Raw genomic sequence first — 22757 nt, forward strand, 5'->3', positions numbered from 1 at the left:
AAGAAAACTTTTCACGATTCAAAAAACAAAGAAAAAAGAAACAGCTATTAAGATTCCATCGAGGTTTTGTTTTCCCTCAGCAAATATACCTTGTAGAGTTGAAAGAGATATGGCTACCTTTTCTTGCTGAGCAAATCGCCCTTTTTTCAGTTACCTCACACTTCGCTGGTCTAAAGTCCTTAATTTCTATGGCTACCTTTTTCTGATGAGTGCACTAAATGTCAGAGTTTGTTTTCTTACATACGTGACCTCTCTCATGGAACTTTCTTACATATGTTACCTCGTGGCATGCTGAAAACTGATTCTCTAATTACCTCCTCTACAAACTTCATCACCTTGCCTCTTCGCTTGATATCATATTGAATTGCAACCTATCTGGGTCTGGTCACATTTCCTTCTCCTCAGTGTGTAGATTTAAAGTATTCTACAACTGTGCTCTCAATTTCTTCCTTTTTTCTCTACCATCTTTTCATCCACATTTATACTTTGAATGCAACTGTGTCGTCTTTTATTTTTTTGATGGGTAATTTGGGGTTAGGCAGACCCCCACCAGATTCATTAAAGAAAACCAAAAAAACACGATTACAATCTCAAGTAGGTAACTTCAGAGGAGTCATCATACAAAATTTTACAAAGCTCGGAAGGAATTGAATCTATAGGGATGGGGTCCCCTTTGCATGGGCAGCATGGGCAAGTAGTGTTAGATAGAAAATCTGCTGCTTTGTTGCCTTCTCTCCATATGTGAGAGATTTTCCATGAGTGGGTGAGAGTTAGCTTTTCATCAATACTTTCCAGCATTGGGATTTTCTTCCAAGGGCAAGAAGACTTCTTTTGGAGGATGTTGACTGCTAGGAGGGAATCAGATTCGATCCAAAGTCTAGTGATGTTGAGATTGCAGGCTATCCGAATCTCATTGTAGATTGCTTCCAGTTCCAGCTCTTGAATAGAGGAGGGCTGGCAATCTAAAGAGAACATAGCAATTGGTCTTCCACTAGCATCTCGAATTATGCCTCCAATGCTGGCTTTGTCATCTTGAATGGAGGCGCCAGAGTTCAGTTTCATGAATTGATCAGGCGGCGGCATCCATTGGCAGTACCTGGGTGCAATGTTGATGTTCTGTTCGTTTGGAGTGTCATCCAGATTGAGGTGGAGAGTTAGGTCCCTAGCTGCAGAGAGAATTTTTCTCAGGGTATATTGTTTACGGCATTTTTTCCCCTCATGAATTCTTGCATTCCTCTCGGACCAGATAAAGTATATTGAAGCAGTGAATATAATTCTCACCAGGGTAGCTGATTGGCCTTTGGCTTTGAAATTATTTCTTATCCAAGCTTCTTCTTGAGTAAGTGATCTTAGTCGCTTTTTTCTTTTGGAGATACGCCAGAGAATTGATCTCCAAATCCAAGCAGAGTAGCTACAAGAGAAGAATAGGTGGTTTAGATTTTCAGGTTCAGAATTGCAGAGTTTGCAGGTGACATCTCTAGGTGGACCAAGAAAGCATAGTCTATCTGTAGTGGTCAGCCTGTCTTGCAAAGCTTGCCAGGTGATGAAACTAAATTTAGGAATATGACCTGAAAACCAAACTGAGGAAGTCCATGGAGGTTTAGGGTCAGGTTTCCTGATTGAATTCCAGGCACTCTTAAAGAAAAGATCCCATTAGCTTCAGGTTTCCAAACGATTTTGGTGACAGGATTCAGAGAGCAAAGAGCTGTGTCAGTTAAGGATTTTAGTTCAGCAAGGCGAGGTTCAATCTGGATCATGTCCCACCAACCTCTTTCTTTAGGTATCGGAGATATTACCATTGGGAGGGATGGAGTTCAGAGTGGATCCCAGGGAGGTAAGAGAGTTTAAGGGGCCTATGGGGTGCCGCGGATTCGACCAGAAGAGAAGATCAGAGGAGGGACTTATGACATAGCAAATATTTGGTAAAGCTGCCTCCCTTGCTTTGGTTATACTACGAGCGGCCCAAGAGGGAGAGCTTGGCATGGGTAAGGACCACAGGCTCCGGCCTCTGACATATTTAGCTTTGAACCAGGAGGCCCAAGGAGTGGGGAATTGCTGAGGATGGACCAGAGCTGCTTTATCTGTGCCGCCCTGTTGAGATCTGAGAGTTTTCTGATTCCCAGGCCCCCTTCTTTCTTTGACTTGCAAATGGATTCCCAAGATATATTGTGATAGCTTCTTTCTAGTTTGAATCCAGACCATATAAAATCTCTGAAAATTTTCTCTATCTTTTCTAAGGTGCCAGCTGGAGTATACTTGGAATGAACTCAAGACAGATCTTACCAGCTCAGCCCTCCCAGCTTTAGGCAGGTTTCTATTGGACCAACTTGATATTCGTTTTCTGACCTTATCAATGATTTGTTGACAATCGGCTAAGGTTAGTCTCGAAGTGATTAGAGGCAGGCCCAGATACTTGATTGGAAATGTTCCTTCCCCAATTTTCAGCATGTTACAGATATGCCTTTTAGTGCTGTTTGGAACCCCTGAGAAAAAGACTTCACTTTTAGTTATAGAGGGATTGAATTCAAGACCAGAGCAGCTCTTGAATTCATTTAGACAGTTTAAGATTCCTACAGCAGTAGCTGAGTTTGGGGTGGCAAAGAACATAACGTCATCTGCAAAAAAAGTATGAGATATTGTTAGAATGTTAGATTACCCCTGGTGAATGGGGTGGTAATAAGGCCTTTGGAGATGTAGGAGTCTAGTAAACAGAAAAGCATCTCCATCACAAAACAAAATAGGAGGGGAGAGAGGGTCTCCTTGTCGTAACCCATTGGAAGATGAGAAATAACCGTGGGGATTTCCATTTATAAGACACTACTTATCTGGAAATCCCATTTTTTGTAGGAATGAGATCAGGGATGAGTGATTGACACTGTCGAAGGCCTTTTTGAGGTCCATTTTGATGCACATTGCTTTTTTGGAATTTTTTCTATGAAAATTGTGGCAAAGGTCATGAGAAAGGAGGATGTTATCTTGTATGTTTCTGCCTTTAATTAAAGCCGATTGAAATGGACTAATTAAGGTGTTCATGACGGGTTTAAGTCTATTGGCCAAAACCTTGGATATAGATTTGTAGAGGAAGTTACAAAGGGATATGGGGCGATATTTTTCAGGGGAATTGGCATCAGGGCATTTTGGAATGAAAGCAATGAAGGTGTTGTTAATCTCCGGGAGGATCTTTCCTTTTGTGAAAAAAGATTGAATGGCTTCAATAATGTCTTCCTCAATCAAATACCGGAAAGATTGGAAGAAATCACCATTGAAGCCATCTGGACCTGGCGATTTGTTCCCATCAACAGAGAAAATAGCAGTCTTGATTTCATCCGAAGTAAAGGGCTTAGATAATAAAGCTATTTGATATTCAGAGAGGGTTCTGATCAGGTTGGGAATAAGAGAGGGATCAATTGGAGTCCCAGCGGGTTGAGAATTTAAAAGGGATTGGAAGAAGGACACCATTGTGTTTGTAATGATAGTCGGATCAGTAGTGGTGATTCCATCACTAGAAGTTATTCCCTGAATGTTATTCTGATTCCTACGAGGCATCAGAGCAGAGTGAAAGAAAGGGGTATTTGAGTCTCCAAGGTTCAACCATTGAACCCTGGATTTTTGTCTGTAAAAAATTTCTTCCTTTCTAGCTGTCTTGCTGTAGGCTTCTTTGAGCATTCTTTCTGATTCTCGAAGGCTAAGGTTCATAGGAGAGTTGGCAATTTTGGTTTGGATATCTTCCAGCTGGTTCCTAATCAGGGGAGCCTGAATATCAATCCTTCCAAAAACTTCAGAGTTCCAGACCTTGAGGAGCTTCTTGATTTCTTTCAATTTCTGGCTTTCCCTTTACTTGAATTTGCCAAGCACGCTCGACAACTTCAAAGATGGAACAATCTTCGAGCCACATGGAATGGAATCTGAAAGGGTTTTTCCTTGCTGATGGGTGGTTGCTGAATTGAATGGTGATGGGGGCATGGTCTGAGAGCCCAGGGAGGAGGTAGGTTGCAAAAGAGTTAGGGAATTGAAACAGCCATTCCTCATTGATCAGAGCACGATCAAGCCTTCGAAGTTTCCAATCTCCAGTGTTAGAACTATTGTTCCAGGATAGAGATTGACCAAAAGATCTTAGGTCAGTAAGAGAATAAGAGTCTATCCATGAGTTAAATTCTTCCATGTCCTTTGCATTTGGGTTAGCTCCTCCAAGTCTTTCCTCTGAAAATCTGGTGACATTAAAGTCACCAATGATAGCCCATGGGGAAGATATAGTTTGAGCAATTGAGATTAGTTGGGACCAGAGAGGGCGCCTTTCTGTTCCTTTATTTCAGGCATATACAGAGGTGAGATTGCAGTTCAAGTGGGTTTGAAGAAAGCTAACATTACAGTGAATGGATTGATCCGATTCCCAGAGGATGTTAACTCGGACAAGCTGGGGGTTCCAGGTAAGCCATATTCTACCATTGGCTGAAGCAGGGTAATTTGCATGATAGGCCAAATTTCCACATATCTCATCCATGTATCTAGCCATTTTGTGATGAGGGGCTCTGGTTTCAAGGATTCTGAGAAAGGGAATTCTTTCTTTTTGGATCAGATTTTTAACCTCTTTTCTTTTGGTTTTTGTTCCCAATCCTCTGATATTCCAAGCTCCGAACTTAATCATGGTTAGAATTTTGAAGGTTGGGTGTAACAGACCTCAAGATGTCTGTTGGTCTTTGGAGACGAAGGGGGGCAAGATAGCCTGATTTACCTTGCATCTCTTCATCTGATTCTTTGGAATGATTAGGTTCCCCTTCTATTCCATCTGGTTCTTCAGGAGCAAGTGTGTTGGGCTTTGAATCTTCTCTTCAATCTCTTCATGGTCTCCAATATCTTCATCTTTTTCCTCCAATTCACCAAGGATATCAAAGGGGTTAGAGGTGTGGAAAGATGGGGGCTTGATAGGGTTGGTTTATGGGGATTTGAATGTTACTTTTTTTGTCTGTTCTGATTCTCTGCGAATCTGAGTTGTATCTTTAGTGGTTTCCTTTTTTTCTCCTGTCTTCTCTTCTTCTTGGGACTTCTTCTGAACTGGTTTCCACACTTTTTTGGGGTTAATTGCTTTCTCCTCTGTGGGGTTTTTCTTTGGGCAAGCAGAGGTCGAATGGCTGAAGATTTTGCAAACTTGACAAGGGGATGGCTTCCATTCATATATCACCGGTTGGTGAATAGTTCCAGTAGGTGTGTTTAGGTGAAGGACATCAGGATTCAGGAAAGGTGCTTTGGGGGTCTTCCTCCACACATATTCTGGCAAAGCTAAGTCTAGTGGTGGCTGAAGTGTGGGAGTCCATGTATAGAGGTTTACCTAGGCCATTCCCAATTTTGCTGAGTCCTTTTTTGGTCCAGAATTTTAGGTTGAGGCCTGGTAATCTAATCCAGATAGGTATGGTGGATAGGGAAAGTTTTTCAAGGCGGATGTCTTGGGTCCATCGTCTGAGGACTAGAGGTTTTCCTCCAAAACTATGTTGGGTTTGCAGGACTTGGGTACAATCTTCTTGATTAAGAAATCTGAAAAGGAAGAAGCCATTATTAAGGACATACATTGAGAAATCTCCTTTGAGCTTCCAAGATCTTGAAAGATGGGTTCTAAGAGCTGGGTAGTAGGGCTTTTTCCCAATGAAGTAACCTATAAGGCAATTCTTCCATTTTGAGGCTACCTCATCGAAATCATCTTTTGCAAAGTCTATGGAATCAGAACCATCATGTTTTGCAGCATCGGAGATAAAATTCAGAATGTCTGGTTCTTGCAGAGCTGGGTTTTCAAAGAGGGTACTCCAGGATAGAGGATTTTCTGGACTTGGGCTTGGAAGTGAAGGGATGGGGAGGGGAGAAGAAAGAGATGTTGGGATGGGGGAAGTAGGAGATGAGGTGGGAGGTGGAGCAAGAGATTGGGGGGTGGGAGTGGCCTCTTGTCCAGTCAAAGCATTTTGATTTTCGAGAAGGGAAGGAAATTCATTTTGAAATTCAAATTCCAAGTATTGATGGGAATTGTTTTTGGACTGTGTCTTCTTTTAGTGTTTGCCATGTGCCAAAAAAAAAGTCAGTGTTCTGATCAAATTTGATGTTTTGTATATTTTTACCATTTTTGCATTATATTTGTATTAATGCTCAAAGAGTATTTTTATTCAACTATAACTTTTGCTTTAATGGCTTAAGGTTAGATGTACACGAGAATCTCTCCATCCTCCCACCTTAAATCCTTTTCACCAATCTTCACCCCCACCTTAGATCCCTTTATTCCTAACCAAGCAATGTGAAATCTCAATCGCAAGGGCCTTCCATCCACTTCATTGACTCCACCATTAAATTAGGTGTGGTTAGATGTTCGCTTTGGTTGTGCCTTTAAAGCATGTCTTGGGAAGAGATCATCCCATTCTTTTGAGAATAAGAACCTGGACATGTTGGACGCATACAACAATTAATAGCTTCTACATTTCTTGTAAATGAATCTTATTATAGAGAAAATTTGTATGCATTGGTTGTAGTGCAAATTAAATGGGCTGCTGCTCCATGCTGTGGCTGTGGGGGTGGGGGCTGTCACCTCCCTTCGTTTTGTTAAGATTACTTGCTATGCATGATGGTGATCTCCATTAATCTTTTATTCTGTTAAGCTCAGCCCAAGATCTCTCTTATCATGTGCAATTCCTAGTATTGGGAAGGTGTCTGAACCACCCTTATGATGAAACCACTTTAATTTGCTTGTTTTCTAGATTGATGTTCATGAAATCGCCCAAAGCATTGAGCACCACGAGTCACCAGACACTGTTTTCCGTATGGTGGTCGAAAATGCAAGTCATCTGTATGGTGAAGGAACAACTACTGAAAATCTTGTTGAACAAATATGTAGCTCTGACAGCCTTGCCAATGTATGTGCTTTTCATTTTCTTATTTTCTGTTGATTTTCCGGGCTTGGGATTTAAGCATGAAAAATCTTCCTCTGGCAGGATTTCATGGAAATGTTAAAGCGTGACATACAACGACGACTCCAGTCAGAATCCAGGTCAGCAAGTGACAAGTCATAAATTTCCTGTTGGCTGATTACTAGTTTGTTTGTTACCACACTGAGACACATTAAATGGATTCTTGATCATAATTATGTATTTCATCGCTAGCTTTCCGGTTGGTTCTCATTATTTCTTTTTACTGATCGTATCTCTGGTTGGTGAGATTGAATGGGTCCTTTCATATGATCATTTTGATAATTAGCCCTTGGTCTTGTTTAATATAACAGAGATTAAAGGTGGGCAATCTCCAATGGCTAGTGTTTCTGTACTTTGGAGTTTGGATCATGTCAAAGATGTCAGGATACTATTGCTATGAATTCTTCCATGTATATCAGGCTGAAAATATTACTCTCTGTTGGACTGTTATTAACTTTATACCATGGACAAGCAGGATGTAAGCCAGAGTAGGGAGATGCCCCATCATTTGGATGGTCTGGATTGTTCGTCGTGTGAATGAGATGTGGAGATACTTTTGAACACAGTTTCAATACTTGACAGATAAAGTATTATTATTTAGAGTTATTGTGCCATCCTTCCATTAGAGTTGTATGTGATGATACGTTGAGAAGGTGCTTCCTGCTGTGTGAAGGTTTGTTCATGGTGGATTGATAGTATTCTGAACCCACTTTGGATGGATCAAAAACTATTTTGCACTCATCTTCATATAGGCTTGAAGTTAAATATGATTCTTTGTAAATAATGGTTCATAGTTTAACAAGGGAAATGATATCTGTGCCAAGGTGTTTCGATAAACAAGTGCTCCACTTGTTTGTCGTGTAGTATTTAAAGGATTTCAGAGGGTATTACGGTTGTCAAAAAGCTCTTTAAACCCTTTAAATACTACACGACAAACAAGTGGAGCGCATGTTTATTGAAACACTTGGCGCATATATCATTTCCCTTTAAAAATTATATAATTAATAATGGGTTCCAAAGATGGTTTATCCTCCCATTTGCAACTTAGATTAAATACTTTTGGCTATTGACTGTCGAGATTGATTGGGATGGGTAAGGATTACTTCAAGGGAGCAATCCTAATGTCCAAAGCGTTTAAGCTTTAGGCACTGTAAGAGAGATTTCAGTAACTTGAGATAACTAGCTGAAAAGGCTTGAGGCATTCATTTCTCTGTTAATGAAATATAATGAAAACATCCCCTTTCCAAGCATTGCTGTACCTTCTGTTAAGTCTTTTCTGAGAGCAGACTCTAGTTGCTGTTATGTTTGCTTGCGATTTTTACAAAAATACAGGCAGAAGGGGGTGTTAATTTCGTTTTCAAAAGCATTCTACTAAGGAAATTGCATTTCACAGGAGGCCACTATGACATAGAGTTTTAATCTGCTAGTCTCATCATGGATTTGCCATTGGCACAAACCACTCTGATCTTGTTCACACAAATTGTTGGTAAAGCTTCTAGGAAGACATGTCCCTGTGAGAGAGTTTCCTAACCACCCTCCCAATCACGCCACCTTGAATTCGTGAGTAGGGTCCAACCCATCATAACTGCCCCTACATCGTAGTGGGGGTTTGATCTTTGATTGATCTGGACCGCCCATTTGACAAGCTTGGCTCTGGATCTATTATGGATAAAAAAATCATCGAAATCGTATAGTTCCGATCAAGGTTTTCAATTTTAATTTCTGTCCCAACTTCGGCCTTGGCCGAAACCGAAATTTGTTAAACCTGAAATTTCAGATATCGTCCGAAATTTAAAACCATGGTCCCAATGTCCATAATTTTTTTATTCTCCATGTTCAATTAAAAAAATGTTCAATCAAGGGTTGTTAAGATGGCAGGTTTGCTTGATCTCTGAAATATGGGATTTGCAAGCGTCAATCGCATTTCGTGGACACCAGCCACCTCGTGAATGAAGACAAAATCTGCTGAAAATTGAGCCTGTGTGGCTGCTGTTAGATGCAACAGACCATCCGTGAAAAGCCTTTTGCGATGGACGCTAGCAAATCCCTTGAAATATAGGTGTTTTTGTCAGTTTTGTAGAACCCAAATTTTGCAGGGCGCTTGTCTTGCAAAATAAGATCATTTGTTTTTATAAATGAACAAAATATGGCCGTGTTTTTGTACAATTGTACGTTGGTTCCTTCCATTCGGATCTAATCTATGGCTATATACAAGTCACATCAAAATTCTTGGGATATTGATCCTAATCTATGGCTATATACAAGTCACATCAAAATTCTTAGGATATTGATCCAATGGACATTGTTTGGATTGTACCACCTCAGAAAAATGTTTTAGATGGACCCCACTAAGGGTGCAACTCTGTCGGATTGGGTCAAGGCCAACCCAAGCCCAACCCGAGATAGCATTCCCTCAACCCTTACCCAACCACCCTCTAAATTTCTCAACCCTAACCCAACCCATCCAACTCGAAATCGGGTTGGGATGCCGAACAGAAAAATACAATGACCCAAAGAAAATCAACCCTAACCTAACCCGAGGAAATGCCAACCCAACCCAAGTTGCACCCGTATATGGGTCCCATAGAAATAATTTTGGGTCTTAGGATATTGATCCAATGGACATCATTTGGATTGCGCCAAGTAACAATCGTACTTTTCTTAAACACTTTTATAATTACTTGCACTGACTAGAGAATACAAAGCCTTTAGTTTAAAGTCTGCCCCAATTCAGTAAGTTCGCGTTAGGGGGTGGGGGATAATCCTTCAGGTTATAAATGACAGTTGGCAGCAGTTTAAATAATAAAAGACAAGCTGCTTTAGTGCCATTATTAAAACATACATGGCATATAACTAAGCAGCAAAAATTAAAGATTAGAATGAATGATTGTGCGCCATGGAGTGAGTCGCGACGAGGGTTAGGCTCACCTCTTGTTATCTTTCCCGCTCTATACAGAGGCAGGGAGAAGAAAAAAGGGGAAGTGGGTATGCCAGAATGGCACTCTTAACGACAATTCCCGCTGCTTATTTTAGGTGCAAGGCTTCAAATGAGACTTCCCTTCCCCAACCTTCCGCTCTCAAATCCCTCAAAATTCCTCGTCTTGGACCTCTCTTTTGGCCGTGGGAAAAGGTTCTCTATCAATCAATCCATCCATCCATCTACTTCTCTACCTCTCCATTTGATTATCTTTCCATTTCATTACTATTGCAGTCTGCTGCTTTCTTCTTATTTTTTTTTTTATAATATCCAACTCTGTTCTTGATTTTAAAACACTTCTGCTTCTAGATGTAAACTCAAATTATGATTTGGGTTTTCTTCGATTAAGTTATGTAGATAACTTGCAATGAAAAAAAAATCCCAAATTGCAACTTGGGCGTACATCCAAACGCAAACCATTTCATTTGAGTTTATTCAATTGTGGATTTGGTTTGGTTGTGCAACCCAATTGCAATTTGGATGCAATTTGTGTGTAGACTGCAATCTGAAAAAGGCTTTTCTCATTGACCATATGCAGATGAAACAAGTTTTAAATTGATCTTTGATCCTTCATTTTCAAAACCGAAACACCTCACATCGCACATCCATGTCTTTATTTGTTACCATAAAATTTAATTTCATTACTAAATTGTCTGATTATGAAAATCCTGGCTACTGTTCTGTTATCGGTTAAGAAGATCATATCATGGTACTGGTATGTGAAACAGCCAGTTGATCCAAAATCTTAAGCTGTTAGAGTTGGTGTTATTTAATCATTTATACTTCAACATGGTAGCCAGTTCTGATACAAATCTTCATCCTAGTAGACTCTTCTGAGATAGCGGTGATCATCTTACTTGTTTAGATAGTGAAATGCTCTTCTCTGATCGGTTAAGAAGTTCATATCATGGGACTGGTAAGTGGTAGCCAATTATGATATAAATCTTCATCCTAGTATAATCTTCTGAGATAATGGTGATCCTCATACTTGTTTGGATAGTGAAATGAGTGTTTGCATTTTCGGGTTGTTTTTTGATGTAGAGTTCTGTTTTGCTTCTTTCAGGTTAATGTTGGCCCATTATCAGTTTCTCCAATGGGTTTCGGAACATGGGCTTGGGGCAACCAGCTACTTTGGGGATATGAAGAAGCAATGGACAGTGGCCTGCAAGAGACCTTTAATTTGGCAGTCAGCAATGGAATCAACCTTTTTGATACTGCTGATTCTTATGGAACTGGAAGATTAAATGGACAAAGTGAAAGGCTTCTTGGGAAATTCATCCGTGAGTTTCAAGGTCTGTGAAGCTACTGCTCTTTTGTAAGCATATTCTTCTATAGTCATTTGTGTGTTTTTTTTTTTTTTTTGAATGGTATCATTTGTGTGTTTCTTTTATTCCAAAATCCAAACCAGATCACTTATCTTTTCAGCTGTGATACTCCAATGCCATTATTTTTCATATGTTGTTTTATTCCCGTGGCATTTTAAATTCTGTGTATGATTTTTATTTTATTTCTCTTTTAGATTATGTGTTTCAATTGTCCTTTGCATTTCATGTTTTTTTATAATTTCATTGCTATATAAGGTATCTCATGCTTTGGTCTCTTTGCTTCTTTTTTTTCAGAACCTGTGTTGTGATCTTGGTTTCATTTTATATCTTTTTGTAGTTTTGATAGTAAATTCCGTCCAGTGCTTCCAAGATTCACCTATCACTATAATGTTGAAACAATGGCAGCAGCCTTCTCTAACGAAAGGCTTCACAATGGCATTTAATTCAAGTCCCTCTAATGGTTGGCATCTAACCTTCGCATATCCGAGGGTGATCGGGTGAGGATCACCCGTGCCCAATATTGCGTGCCCCACTATATTTTTGTAGGTACAGTCACATATCATATCTGTGAGCTCACAATATAAAAGCTCTCATATACTGTCTATATAGATACTTATATGTGTATATGTACTATCTTTCTATGCTATTGCATTGTCATTCGTTTTCTTTCTAACAAAATTACTTAATAGAAAACAATTTCTTCTAGATATTAAGTTCGGTACTGATTTTATATTTAACAGGGGCCCGCCATTTTATATACCTCATGTTGTTTATAGAATGGAGCCACCATTTTACACCTCATGTTTCTTATGGGGCCTAACATTTCACACCTCAGAAGTCGATGGATGGGGCCATCATTTACCTTTAATGTTATTGATGAGTGGGGCCCACCACCTCTACCCAAACTGAAACATTAGGTTGGGGCCCACCATTTTACACCTCATATTTTGATGGGGCGGGTTCACCATTTTACACCCATGCATAGCATGGGCCACGAATACTAGTGTATGTGTGTGTGTGTGTGTGTGTGTGTGTGTGTGTGTGTGTGTATCATGCTTGTTTTTATGTACATCAAATTGCTCTGCACGTAAGGCTTATGTATAAAATCGACCACTGTAAGATATATAATCATTGGATGTGACATAAACAATTATATATCGTACCTGCTTTTATATTCATGCTCGTATTTATGAAACACTTCTTGCTTCAGTTAACTAGCTTCATCTACTTACATGCTTAACTGGATTCTGTATTCTAGGTTCAAAGGGTGCACGGGATAACATTATTATTGCTACAAAGTTTGCTGCATATCCTTGGCGCCTGACAGCTGGACAGTTTGTGAAAGCTTGCGAGTATTTTTCCTGTTATTTCTGCTTCTGCCACACAAACGCACATGAATGTAGAGCCATACACATGCACATACTTCTTTCTGGTGTAAATAATATATGTACTTTTTCATGTCAATTTTATTTTCCTTGTTCTTGGAATGGAACTCAAATTAGCTTTTGAGCCAAAATATTCATTACAAACTATCTCATGACTGTTCTACTAATGTTCATTTTTTAAATACAATTGTTATCATGATCACAGTTGTATCTTGAATTCTTGGTACGCAGTCTTACTATTGTCATGCTTCCTTTATAATTGATAAAAAATATGTCGCAGGTCTTCATTAGATCGAATGCAAATTGACCAGATTGGAATAGGACAGTTGCACTGGTCAACTGCAAACTATGCTCCTTTGCAGGAGTTGGCTCTTTGGGATGGTCTAGTGGCAATGTATGAGAAGGTACCATATCTATTTTCATGTAGCCTCTATTGATGATTTTTTTCCTCAATCGTTTCCACTCACGTGTAATCCATTTTTAATTGGAAGATGTTTGAAAATTCGGTCTCTTAATAAAATGTGTTTCAAATCTTCTACCTTAGATACCTGGATACTTGTATAGACCCAGCATATAGTCAGCATATAGTGACCAACATGATGTCAAAATGGCACCAAATTCACAGATACTTCTATTTTTCGAATTAACTAATTAATAATTATGCTTTCTGTTAGACGAAAGTTTAGACAGAGAAAATAGAAGAGTTAGGGTTATCTCCCCCTGACTCATATCTTTATACTAAAACATAAAGGAATGTACAAAGTCCTAAATGCCCTTAGGCAAGTTACATATTCCAACACTCCCCCTCAAGCTGGAATGTAGATATCATACATTCCTAGCTTGTTACATATATCATTCAATTTTGACTTATTTAAGGACTTTGTAAACATATCAGCTAATTGGTCCCCTGACCGAGTAAACACAGTGCAAATCTCTCTTTTCTGGATTCTTTGACGGATAAAATGACAGTCCACTTCAATATGCTTGGTGCGCTCATGGAAGACTGGATTGTTGGCAATGTATATTGCAGCTTTGTTGTCGCAATAAAGCTGTGAAGGAGAAGATGAAATGAAGCCAATTTCAGAAAGAAGTGAACGTAGCCAAATAAGTTCCGTGCTTGTCTGTGCCATTGCCCTGTATTCAGCCTCTGCACTGGACTTAGCTATAACATCCTGCTTCTTACTCTTCCATGAAACAAGATTGCCACCTACAAATGTACAATACCCAGTGGTGGATCGTCTATCTGCTGGGGATCCAGCCCAATCTGAATCAGAGAAGCCTTCAACTTTCATATGGCCATGTCTTTTGAACATCAATCCCTTCCCTGGAGCCCCTTTCAAATACTTAAGAATCTGTGTCACCGCAGCCTAGTGAGAAGTACGTGGAGAGCTCATATACTGACTGACAACTCCAACAGCATATGAAATATCTGGCCGAGTAACCGTGAGATATATAAGTTTACCGACAAGCCTGCGATACCTGCCAGGATCCTCCAACAACTCTCCTTCTTCTGGAACGAGTTTCACATTAGGATCCATGGGTGCAGAAGCTGGTTTAACTCCAAGATTGCCTGTTTCTTTTAGCAAGTCCAAGACATACTTTCTCTGTGATAGGAACAAGCCTCTAGAGGAACGAGCAACCTCTATCCCCAAGAAATACCTGAGCTGACCCAAATCCTTAGTAGAGAATTCCTTTTGCAAGAAGGTTTTCAAACGTTGTATACCTTGTGAATTGCTCCCTGTGATGATTATGTCATCCACATAAACTATCAACAAAATACACCTAGCTGAAGAGTGATAACTGAAGACTGAGTGATCCACTGCGCATTGTTTCATCCAAAGCGCATGACTGCCTCACTGAATCTCCCAAACCACACACGCGGAGATTGTTTGAGGCCATATAGTGACTTGCGTAGGCGACACACGGAGGAGGAAGTCTCCCCCTGAGCAACAAACCCTGGTGGTTGCTCCATATACACCTCCTCAGTTAGGTTGCCATGGAGGAAGGCATTCTTCACATCCAGCTGATGAAGGGGCCAGTTATGATTAACAGCAAGAGACAGGAGCACACGGACAGAGGGAATTTTCGCAACGGGACTGAATGTCTCAGTGTAGTCAACACCAAAAGTCTGAGTGTATCCTTTCGCGACTAACCGTGCTTTTAAGCGCTCGACGGTACCATCAGGGAGGTATTTGATGGAGAAAACCCACCGACAACCAACAGGACGGGCACCAGCGGGTAGGGAAACCAGATCCCATGTATCATTACTATGAAGAGCGCCCATTTCTAGGTTCATAGCATCACGCCAGCCAGGATGGTCAAGAGCCTCAGCCACTGACTGTGGTAAAGAGATAGTAGACAAGGAGGAAACAAAGCTCTGGAAGGTACTGGTGAGCTTATCATAAGAAACAAAATTCGAAATAGGATGTGCAGTGGAACGGGATCTCGTACGAGATGCAATAGGAGAAGCAGAAACAACAGAGGAAGGCGGAAGAGAAGATACCTGAGAGCGAGAGAGAGGGATCATCGGCTCAGAAGATGATTGTGCGAGAGGAGGTAGAAGAGACCTATCTGTAACTTGGCGCCGCTGATACTGCTGTGTAATTTTAGGTGGAGCTGGCTTCTCCAACGTGGCAGAAGAAGTAGAAGCTGCAGAAGCTGGCCGCACTGAAATAGGAGATGACGGAAGAGAAGCAGGTAGATCTGGTAAGGGAAGCGAGACCTCGGACTCGAGAGAAGGGGTGAAAGATGCCGCGCCATGTTGGAAGAATGCCTCAGACTCAAAGAACGTAACATCGGCTGAGACAAACCAGCGACGCAGACGAGGGCTATAGCAACGATAGCCTTTCTGCGTACGGGAATACCCCAGAAAGACACAACGCTCAGACCGGGGATCGAGTTTGTCACGGCCAGGTCCAAGGTGATGAACAAAACAAACGCATCCAAATACACGAGGTGTCAGAGGAAATTGTTCCTTACTAGGAGATAAAATCTCGAAAGAAGAGGCACCCTCTAAGACAGAGGAAGGAAGGCGATTTGCTAAGAAACACGCCGTGAGAAGGGCATCACTCCAGTATGCCTTAGGAACACTCATCTGAAAAAGAAGAGTGCGACCTACTTCAAGCAAATAACGAAGTTTCCTCTCAGCAACACCATTCTGTTGAGAGGTGTACGCACATGACGACTGATGTAAAATCCCATGTTGGGAGAGATAGGATTGAAAGCCATTAGTATCAGAAAAATATTCTCTAGCATTGTCAGTACGAAGACATTTAATATTGCAATTATATTGATTCTTAATTTCAGAATGAAATGTGCGAAAAGCAAAGAACACGTCGGATCGACTCTTAAGTAAATATAACCAGGTCATGCGTGAGAAGTCATCAATAAACACAATAAAATACCGAAAGCCAGTACTAGACGCGACCCTAGAGGGTCCCCATACATCAGAATGGACTAATTCAAATGGACTAGACACTCGACTAATGATCCGGGACGGAAACGACACACGACGGTGCTTCCCGAGTTCACAGGACTCGCACTGAAAACTAGAAAAAGGTCCGGGAACCAGAGAAGTCTGCTGCAGCCGTTGAAGTGAAGGATGCCCCAGGCGACAATGCCACTGAAATGTATCCAAAGAGCTATGTAAGACAGTAGGCGGCCGGCAGTCAAGACGATAGAGTCCATCTACCTCACGACCCGTTCCAATCGTCTTCCCAGTCGAGAGATCCTGAAACAAACAGTAAGATGGGAAAAATGAGACAGAACAATGAAGAGTTAGTAATTTGGCTAACTGAAAGTAAACTAAATGGTGATTTTGGGACACATAAAACAGAAGATAAGGTAAGAGCAGGATGAGGGGAGATATGACCAACACCAGTGATAGGTGTAGTGGACCCATCAGCAAGGGTGATAGACTGAGAAGGAGATGAGAAAGATCGAAAAGAATGAAGCTGAGAAGAGTTACCAGTCAGGTGATTGGATCCCCCAGAGTCAATGATCCATGACCCTGAGCTAGATAGAAGGGTAGTGGGTGAACTACCTGGCTGGGCGAAACCTGCAGAGGGAGGACGAGAACTAAGCCGCAGACGCTGGAACTCCTCATAATCGGCACGGGATAATGTATAGGTGGAATCAGCTGGTGCAGGAACAGAAGCAGAGGGAGCGCAATATGAAATCGAAGCAGTAGTAGCACCCATGTGAGCCGAGCGTGCCTGACGAAGCTCGGGATGCAGGGTATAGCAATGGTCAATATAATGTCCCTCGCGCTGACAGTGAGTGCAAAAAGAACGGCCACGGCCACCACCAGAACGACCACCACCATGGCCGGTACGACCACGGCCACGACCAGAGGAGGCTCCACCACGAGGCGGGCGAGTAATGCCATTATAGGTCGCGAGAGCAGAACCATCAATAGGAACAGATATCACTGGATCACCAGGAGAGCACTGCTGGACCCTGGAGTAAACCTCAGTAAGGGAAGGAATAGCGTCAGAACCGATAATTTGCTGACGAAGATGCATGTACTCTGGACCCAAACTCTCAAGGTACTGCACAACACGGATCTGATCCCTCTGACGAGCAGCCTCTGTGAGATCCGTGGTAAGCGGCATGTAAACATCAAGCTGCTGACAGAGGCCAACGAATTGGCTGTAATGGGTGGCAAGAGGAAGATCACCACGGCGGAAACGCATCCACTCAGAATAGGTAGAGCAGATCCGACTAATGTTTGCCACGCCAGAGTAAAGAAGAGTAACCTGATTCCATATCCGTTTCGCAGTAGGCAAAAGCATCAAGGGCCCAGAGACGTGAGGGGCCATACTCTACCACAGAAGGGTGCAAACAAGAGCATCCTCCTGTTCCCATCGATCAAAGGTGGGATCCGTCGTAGGAGGAGGATCACGACGAATGACGTGGGCTTTCCCACGGGCAATAAGATACTTCTCGACGGCTGCTTTCTAAGTAACATAGTTTGTCCCATCCAACTTAACAGTAGTGATATGTGGGAATGATCCATCCACAGAGAGAGATGATGACGAAGAAGACACCAAAGAGGGTGTCGGACGAACACCAGGAGCCACTCCTGTGGAAGGATTGTCAAGCACCTCCTCCATAACAACAAGCAAGAAAGAAACAGACAATCCAAACCAAGACGAATAACAGGAGATAACAGAATAGGTGGGCAAACTAGGATAGGCCAAGAAAGCTAGACGCAGCTCCAAGAATGACGGGCATAGACGAAGCTTGACAAGAGGGAAGCCATGAGACACAGAGGGGAGCCGCAAAGACAAACAAGAATCAAAGTAGGGTAAGACATGAAGATCTAACACATAATAACAGGGAGAAAATAGTGGTAGGGTTTACCAAGGGAGGAAAGGAAGAGACAAAAACAAATAAAATGTTGTGGGTTGAAAAAGTTGGGGTTTGAGGCTTACCAGCAAACCTGCGAATTGGGTGCTGGAAAAAAAAAAAAACTGATGCAAGGCGAAACACAGCCGTGGAAACTTGTTTCCAGGAAAGTGATTTTGGGGGGGGGGGGGGGGGGGGTCAGAAAATTTTGAGGGGGTGCAAATCCTCGGTCCTGGATAAAGTTTTCCGGTTTGGAGGGAAAATATTTTCCTGGAAAATTTTGGGGGAAAATAATTTCCGCCGTAGGTAGAAAATCGGGGGGGGGGGGGGGGGGGTTGCTGCGCGGGGGTACAGAACCAGGACCTTTGCGCAGGGGAGGGCTGGGTTGGGGGGAGAGAAACGGGGCGGGAGGGCTGTGCTGGGGGCGGGGCCTTTGCGCATGGGAGGGAGGGCTGCCTTCGACTCGGAGAGAACGGCTCCTCCTCAGGAGTAAAAAAATGTTGTGCCGGTCTGCCTCCGATTAAACTTGGCCCGGAGTTGGGTTTCGCGGCGGGGAGGGTGGCGGAGAAGATGGAGGCTACTAGAGAACCCTAGGGATCAGAAAACCCTAAGGCTCTGATACCACGTTAGACGAAAGTTTAGACAGAGAAAATAGAAGAGTTAGGGTTATCTCCCCCTGACTCATATCTTTATACTAAAACATAAAGGAATGTAACTTTCATTGCTGCCAAATAATTCACAGATACTTCTGTTTTTCAGATTAACTAATTATGCTTTCAAGTTGAGTTGACTTTCATCCTTCTTGTTTTGTCTTTGTTACAATATAATATGTTATGTAGGGATACTTGAATCAAATTAGCATGTATATGAGGAATGCTAGATTCACAGGTGCCCTTGCAAAAAAGAGGGAAAAGGGAGCCTCCATTGGTCAAATTCCATTAAAGAAAGTTATGATCGTAATTTTCTGTGCCACCTTAAATGGAATTTGACCAATGGGGGCACCCTTTGCCCTTTTTTTTGCAAGGGCACCTGTGAGTCTAGCATCCCTCTCTCTCTCTCTAGTGGTTATAGTAAGCATTTTGTCATTGAATTAGTACAAATCTCTAATTTTTTGATAGGTAGTATGAATCTCTATTGTCCATGTGATAGAGCTATTTTGTCTGCTCAGTTAATAGTTTTTTAGCATACATCATCGTGGTGGTTATAGTACGTATTAACATTTGAGGTTGGCTTACTCTGAAACTTGCTTTGATATTGAAGCCATTTATTCAGCTGTCACAATGTATTGTAAGTCTTCTAGGATTTACAAAATGTAAAGAACATTAAAATCTAGTCTAATGTTATAGGGTTTAGTTCGTGCTGTTGGAGTGAGCAATTATGGGCCAAAGCAGCTTCTTAAGATTCACGATTATCTCGAAACCCGAGGTGTTCCTCTATGCTCGGCTCAGGTAATTCACGGACCTCAATCTCTTCAAGCTACAAAGTCTCTGCTTATGTCAAACTAGATTAGATTCTGGGTTGATCTAATATTTCACATTTGCTAACTGCAGGTGCAGTTTTCTTTGCTGAGTATGGGTGATGATCAGATGGAACTAAAGGCCATATGTGATTCCCTTGGTATCTGTTTAATTTCGTACAGTCCTCTTGGATTGGGAATGCTTACGGGGAAATATACAGCTTCCAGGCTACCACGTGGGCCACGGTAGTGAAATTTTCTAGCTTCTCTCCTTCCACGAGGAAGCGTGCATAACTGCAGTATGTTGTTTACTATTCAGCTTAAGGGATGCCCTTTTCACCTTTCTACAGGGCTTTATTATTCAGCCAAATTCTGCCTGGTCTGGAACCTTTACTGAGTTCACTACAAGAAATTGCAGAAAAGAGGGGTAGAACCATTCCACAAGTAATGTTTTCTTTTAACTTTCCTGGTGGTTGTTTCTGTTTGTAATTATTGCGTATCTAAGGTAGAACATATAATAATCTATTTTGAAATAGTCACACTTCCTGTAGATTGCTACTTCCTGTGATATAACCATGAAATGTTTTGTGGTTTGTGGCTTCTAGAAATGAAAAGTCATAATATAGCTTTAGAAGTCAAGTTTGGCCGTATTGCTAATCTCATCTTCTAATAACCGAGTGTCTTTGCCACAATGATGTTGTTGAGATCCCTCCTATAGGCTCAAAGTAGACATAGTCTAACATTGTGAGGGCACTAGCAATTTGATCACTTGATCTTGGTTTTACTAATCTCCTACACACAGACAAAGGTGCTCGTAGAGAGGTAAACTAGGTGGAACTTCTGAAAGAGGCTATTATTTGGAAATGGGTTCACGATTTCAATTGAGAACTATTCCCTGCTATTGTGCACAAGAACCTCCGGAGTAACAAACAAATTTCACTTCATATAATTGTGGAGCTGCTAGGATTATTCCCTTCCAAAATATTCTTATCCTGAATGAACCAATTTATAAGAAATACCCAATATTTTTTAAAAGTAAGAAACACTCGGTATTCAACTATCTTCTCTTATTTATATCATGTTTTCATCTATACTATTAACAATTGCCTGCCGCTTCGAACCTCGTTATTTTCGTCAGTGTTACTGTTGTGTGTCATCATCATCACGATAACCATTTGTTTATTGCAGGTTCATGCAACGAAATTTTTTTATATATTTTCATTGACACAGAAAAACCAACAGTTACATTTTTTGCATTCTCTACCGGCAACAGCTGACAATGACTGATTGGAATTAGCATGCGATAATGTTACAGCATCATATTAATATGTATTGAATCTATTGATGCACAATTGCAAGTCATACCTAATTACTTAGAAGAAGGCCAAATGGCTGATTAACTTAATCACGGTAGAATAGGTAAGGGTCAAATATGTACTGATTCTATCTTTGTGGCCTATAGGTGATTTTATTTACAGAGCCCATTTTTGCAGGTCGCGATAAACTGGTGTATCTGCAAAGGCACTGTGCCGATACCTGGAGTGAAGACGGTAAGACAAGCAGAGGAGAATCTGGGTGCTCTTGGTTGGCGCCTAAGTTCAGATGAGATACTCCAGTTAGAATATGCGGCGCGGGATTCTCCCCGGAAGATGATCCAGAACATCTTTCAGACCAGATAAAAATCTTCTATAGAAAGTTCTAATATCCCTCCCCTGACATTTTTTCCTGTAGTTGAGCATATTTGTATTTATATATAAATCATAAAGTTGTCATTCTTCCTGAAAGGAATCACAAGCAATTAACGGTTAATGGTGCAGGGTACTGAAAGGAAATGCAGGCAATTAACTGCTAAATCTGCAGGCAGCCCATATTTCACCATGGATTGTGTCTGGAGTTTCTCCAAACTAGCTATGACCGTAGGTCAAAACTTTGTCTGAGGACACACTGGACAGGTACCCTTCTATGTCTGACTAGTCTGGCTCAGTGAGTTAACTAGGACGAGTTTTGATACTGTATCCTTACAATTCTGCTGTTCTTGTCGTGAATGCGTAACATGTTGAGGAGTTTTGCATGGTTATACAATACATGCATAATTCTGGTAATTCATGAAATTCTCTTTCAGCAGAATATCTTTATTTTCATTCTAATTCCTAATGAGAAATTACCACCCCTCCCCTGTCTGCCCATTTAAAATGAATTGCTTGCAGGCTTCATGGTACTCGTGGTTAACTCAATACTTTAATTACTTAATTTCAGTTTCCTGATTAAGGTAAAGAAAAAACTGATTGCGTTCTTGATCATGCAGCAGATCTAGCTTCTCTGTTTGGTTCCTTTTGGCCCGGTTGCAGAAGCTAGGTCTCAAATTCATGAAAGGAGAGTTTCTATGGTTTCATAAAAGGCACAGAATATCATCTGTTCCTGGACAGTTCATTGATCTTATGAACTGCAAAAGCTTTGAATTTCAATGACAAAGAGTTTCAAATGCCCCATCCTACAAAATGCATCATTAAATTATTTATGAATTGCTTGTCGTTAAGTAAAATCTAGAGGTTATTCTATGGATAAATGATGAACTGTTCTATAAAATACATTAAAATAGCTAGCTTTATATTTTCCTCTCTTATACTGCTGCAATATCTTAATTCTTTAATCTAGTTGGTTTTCAACTTCTTTAGCATGTGATATAATTGTTTCTAGTGCTTCTCATATATGCTTTATGAATCAAACAATGTCTAGTAGAGATATGTGACTCTCAAAATCTCGCTAACTGACATAAAATTATCCACATACATCATAACGTGACATCTCAAATGACTAGGGGTGCAACTTGGGTCAATTCTTGGGAATCCGGGTTGAGTTTTTACCATAATATCGGGTTTGGTTCAGATTGATTCCAATTCATTTTTTTAACAAAAGCTCAACCAGACCCAACCCGACCTGAGTTATCCCCCACAGATGACCCAATAGTTCTTATTGGAAAAATGGTATTTCTGTAACTTCCTTTGATGAAAATAAACAATCAGTTTTACTTCTAATTCGTACTTTATGACCAACATGCTAATTCATAGAATCTACTATTATATTCTCAGAAATTTGTCCTGGTTCTCTATGCAGTAAATCAAAACATCCAGAATTTAATGACAAACAATACGATATGAATTCACTATTGTATTCATTAAATGAAGATGGTGCAGATTTTCATGCAAAAATGGCCTTCATTTCTTCTTTTTTCTGAGGAACACATGCTCCTTTGTTGTTGGAATGAAGTTAATATCTTTTCTTTTTGTAGTTCATTTTCCCTCTATGCACGTACACCATAGCTTA

The 22757-nt window shown here is 41.0% G+C and overlaps 2 protein-coding genes across 7 annotated transcripts in view; both read left to right on the forward strand.

Annotated features, from left to right (window-relative positions):
• Positions 1–7555, forward strand: part of LOC143888053 (Ubiquitin-like superfamily protein) — a 31107-nt gene extending 23552 nt beyond the window's left edge. For 2 of the 4 annotated variants that reach the window (XM_077392338.1, XM_077392339.1), the window contains exons 16-17: positions 6732–6887; positions 6966–7149. In XM_077392338.1, the coding sequence (XP_077248453.1) occupies positions 6732–6887; positions 6966–7043 (234 nt within the window). In that variant the 3' untranslated portion in view covers positions 7044–7149. Of the gene's footprint in view, positions 1–6731; positions 6888–6965; positions 7150–7252 lie in introns of those variants that run through there. The other 2 variants (XM_077392340.1, XM_077392341.1) reach the window with 2 other exon arrangements.
• Positions 7556–9816: 2261 nt separating this feature from the next.
• Positions 9817–22099, forward strand: PLR1 (NAD(P)-linked oxidoreductase superfamily protein). Of its 3 annotated transcripts, XM_077392344.1 has the most exons (10): positions 9817–10071; positions 10982–11210; positions 12502–12595; positions 12909–13032; positions 19324–19425; positions 19528–19679; positions 19784–19877; positions 20927–21124; positions 21251–21385; positions 21739–22099. In XM_077392344.1, exons 1-8 carry the CDS (start codon positions 9937–9939, stop codon positions 21110–21112), a joined length of 1116 nt encoding a protein of 371 aa, XP_077248459.1. In that variant the 5' UTR covers positions 9817–9936; the 3' UTR covers positions 21113–21124; positions 21251–21385; positions 21739–22099. The 3 variants fall into 3 exon arrangements, with proteins under 3 accessions (XP_077248459.1, XP_077248457.1, XP_077248458.1); XM_077392342.1 differs by having other exon boundaries at positions 9818–10071; positions 20927–21385; positions 21739–22054; XM_077392343.1 differs by having other exon boundaries at positions 9818–10071; positions 20927–21385; positions 21742–22054.
• Positions 22100–22757: the final 658 nt, after the last annotated feature.

This window comes from Tasmannia lanceolata, unplaced genomic scaffold (assembly GCF_043159265.1).
Source record: "Tasmannia lanceolata isolate RefF3 unplaced genomic scaffold, GAP_Taslan_0.1 ptg000012l, whole genome shotgun sequence".
Taxonomy (NCBI): Eukaryota; Viridiplantae; Streptophyta; class Magnoliopsida; order Canellales; family Winteraceae; genus Tasmannia; species Tasmannia lanceolata.

Excerpts from the sequence above, each read along its gene's own strand:
- PLR1 (XM_077392344.1), top strand. The coding sequence starts at position 9,937 with ATGGCACTCTTAACGACAATTCCCGCTGCTTATTTTAGGTGCAAGGCT. Across the intron at positions 10,072-10,981 it reads TCTTTTGGCCGTGGGAAAAG|GTTAATGTTGGCCCATTATC; the intron begins GTTCTCTATCAA and ends TGCTTCTTTCAG. Across the intron at positions 11,211-12,501 it reads ATTCATCCGTGAGTTTCAAG|GTTCAAAGGGTGCACGGGAT; the intron begins GTCTGTGAAGCT and ends TCTGTATTCTAG.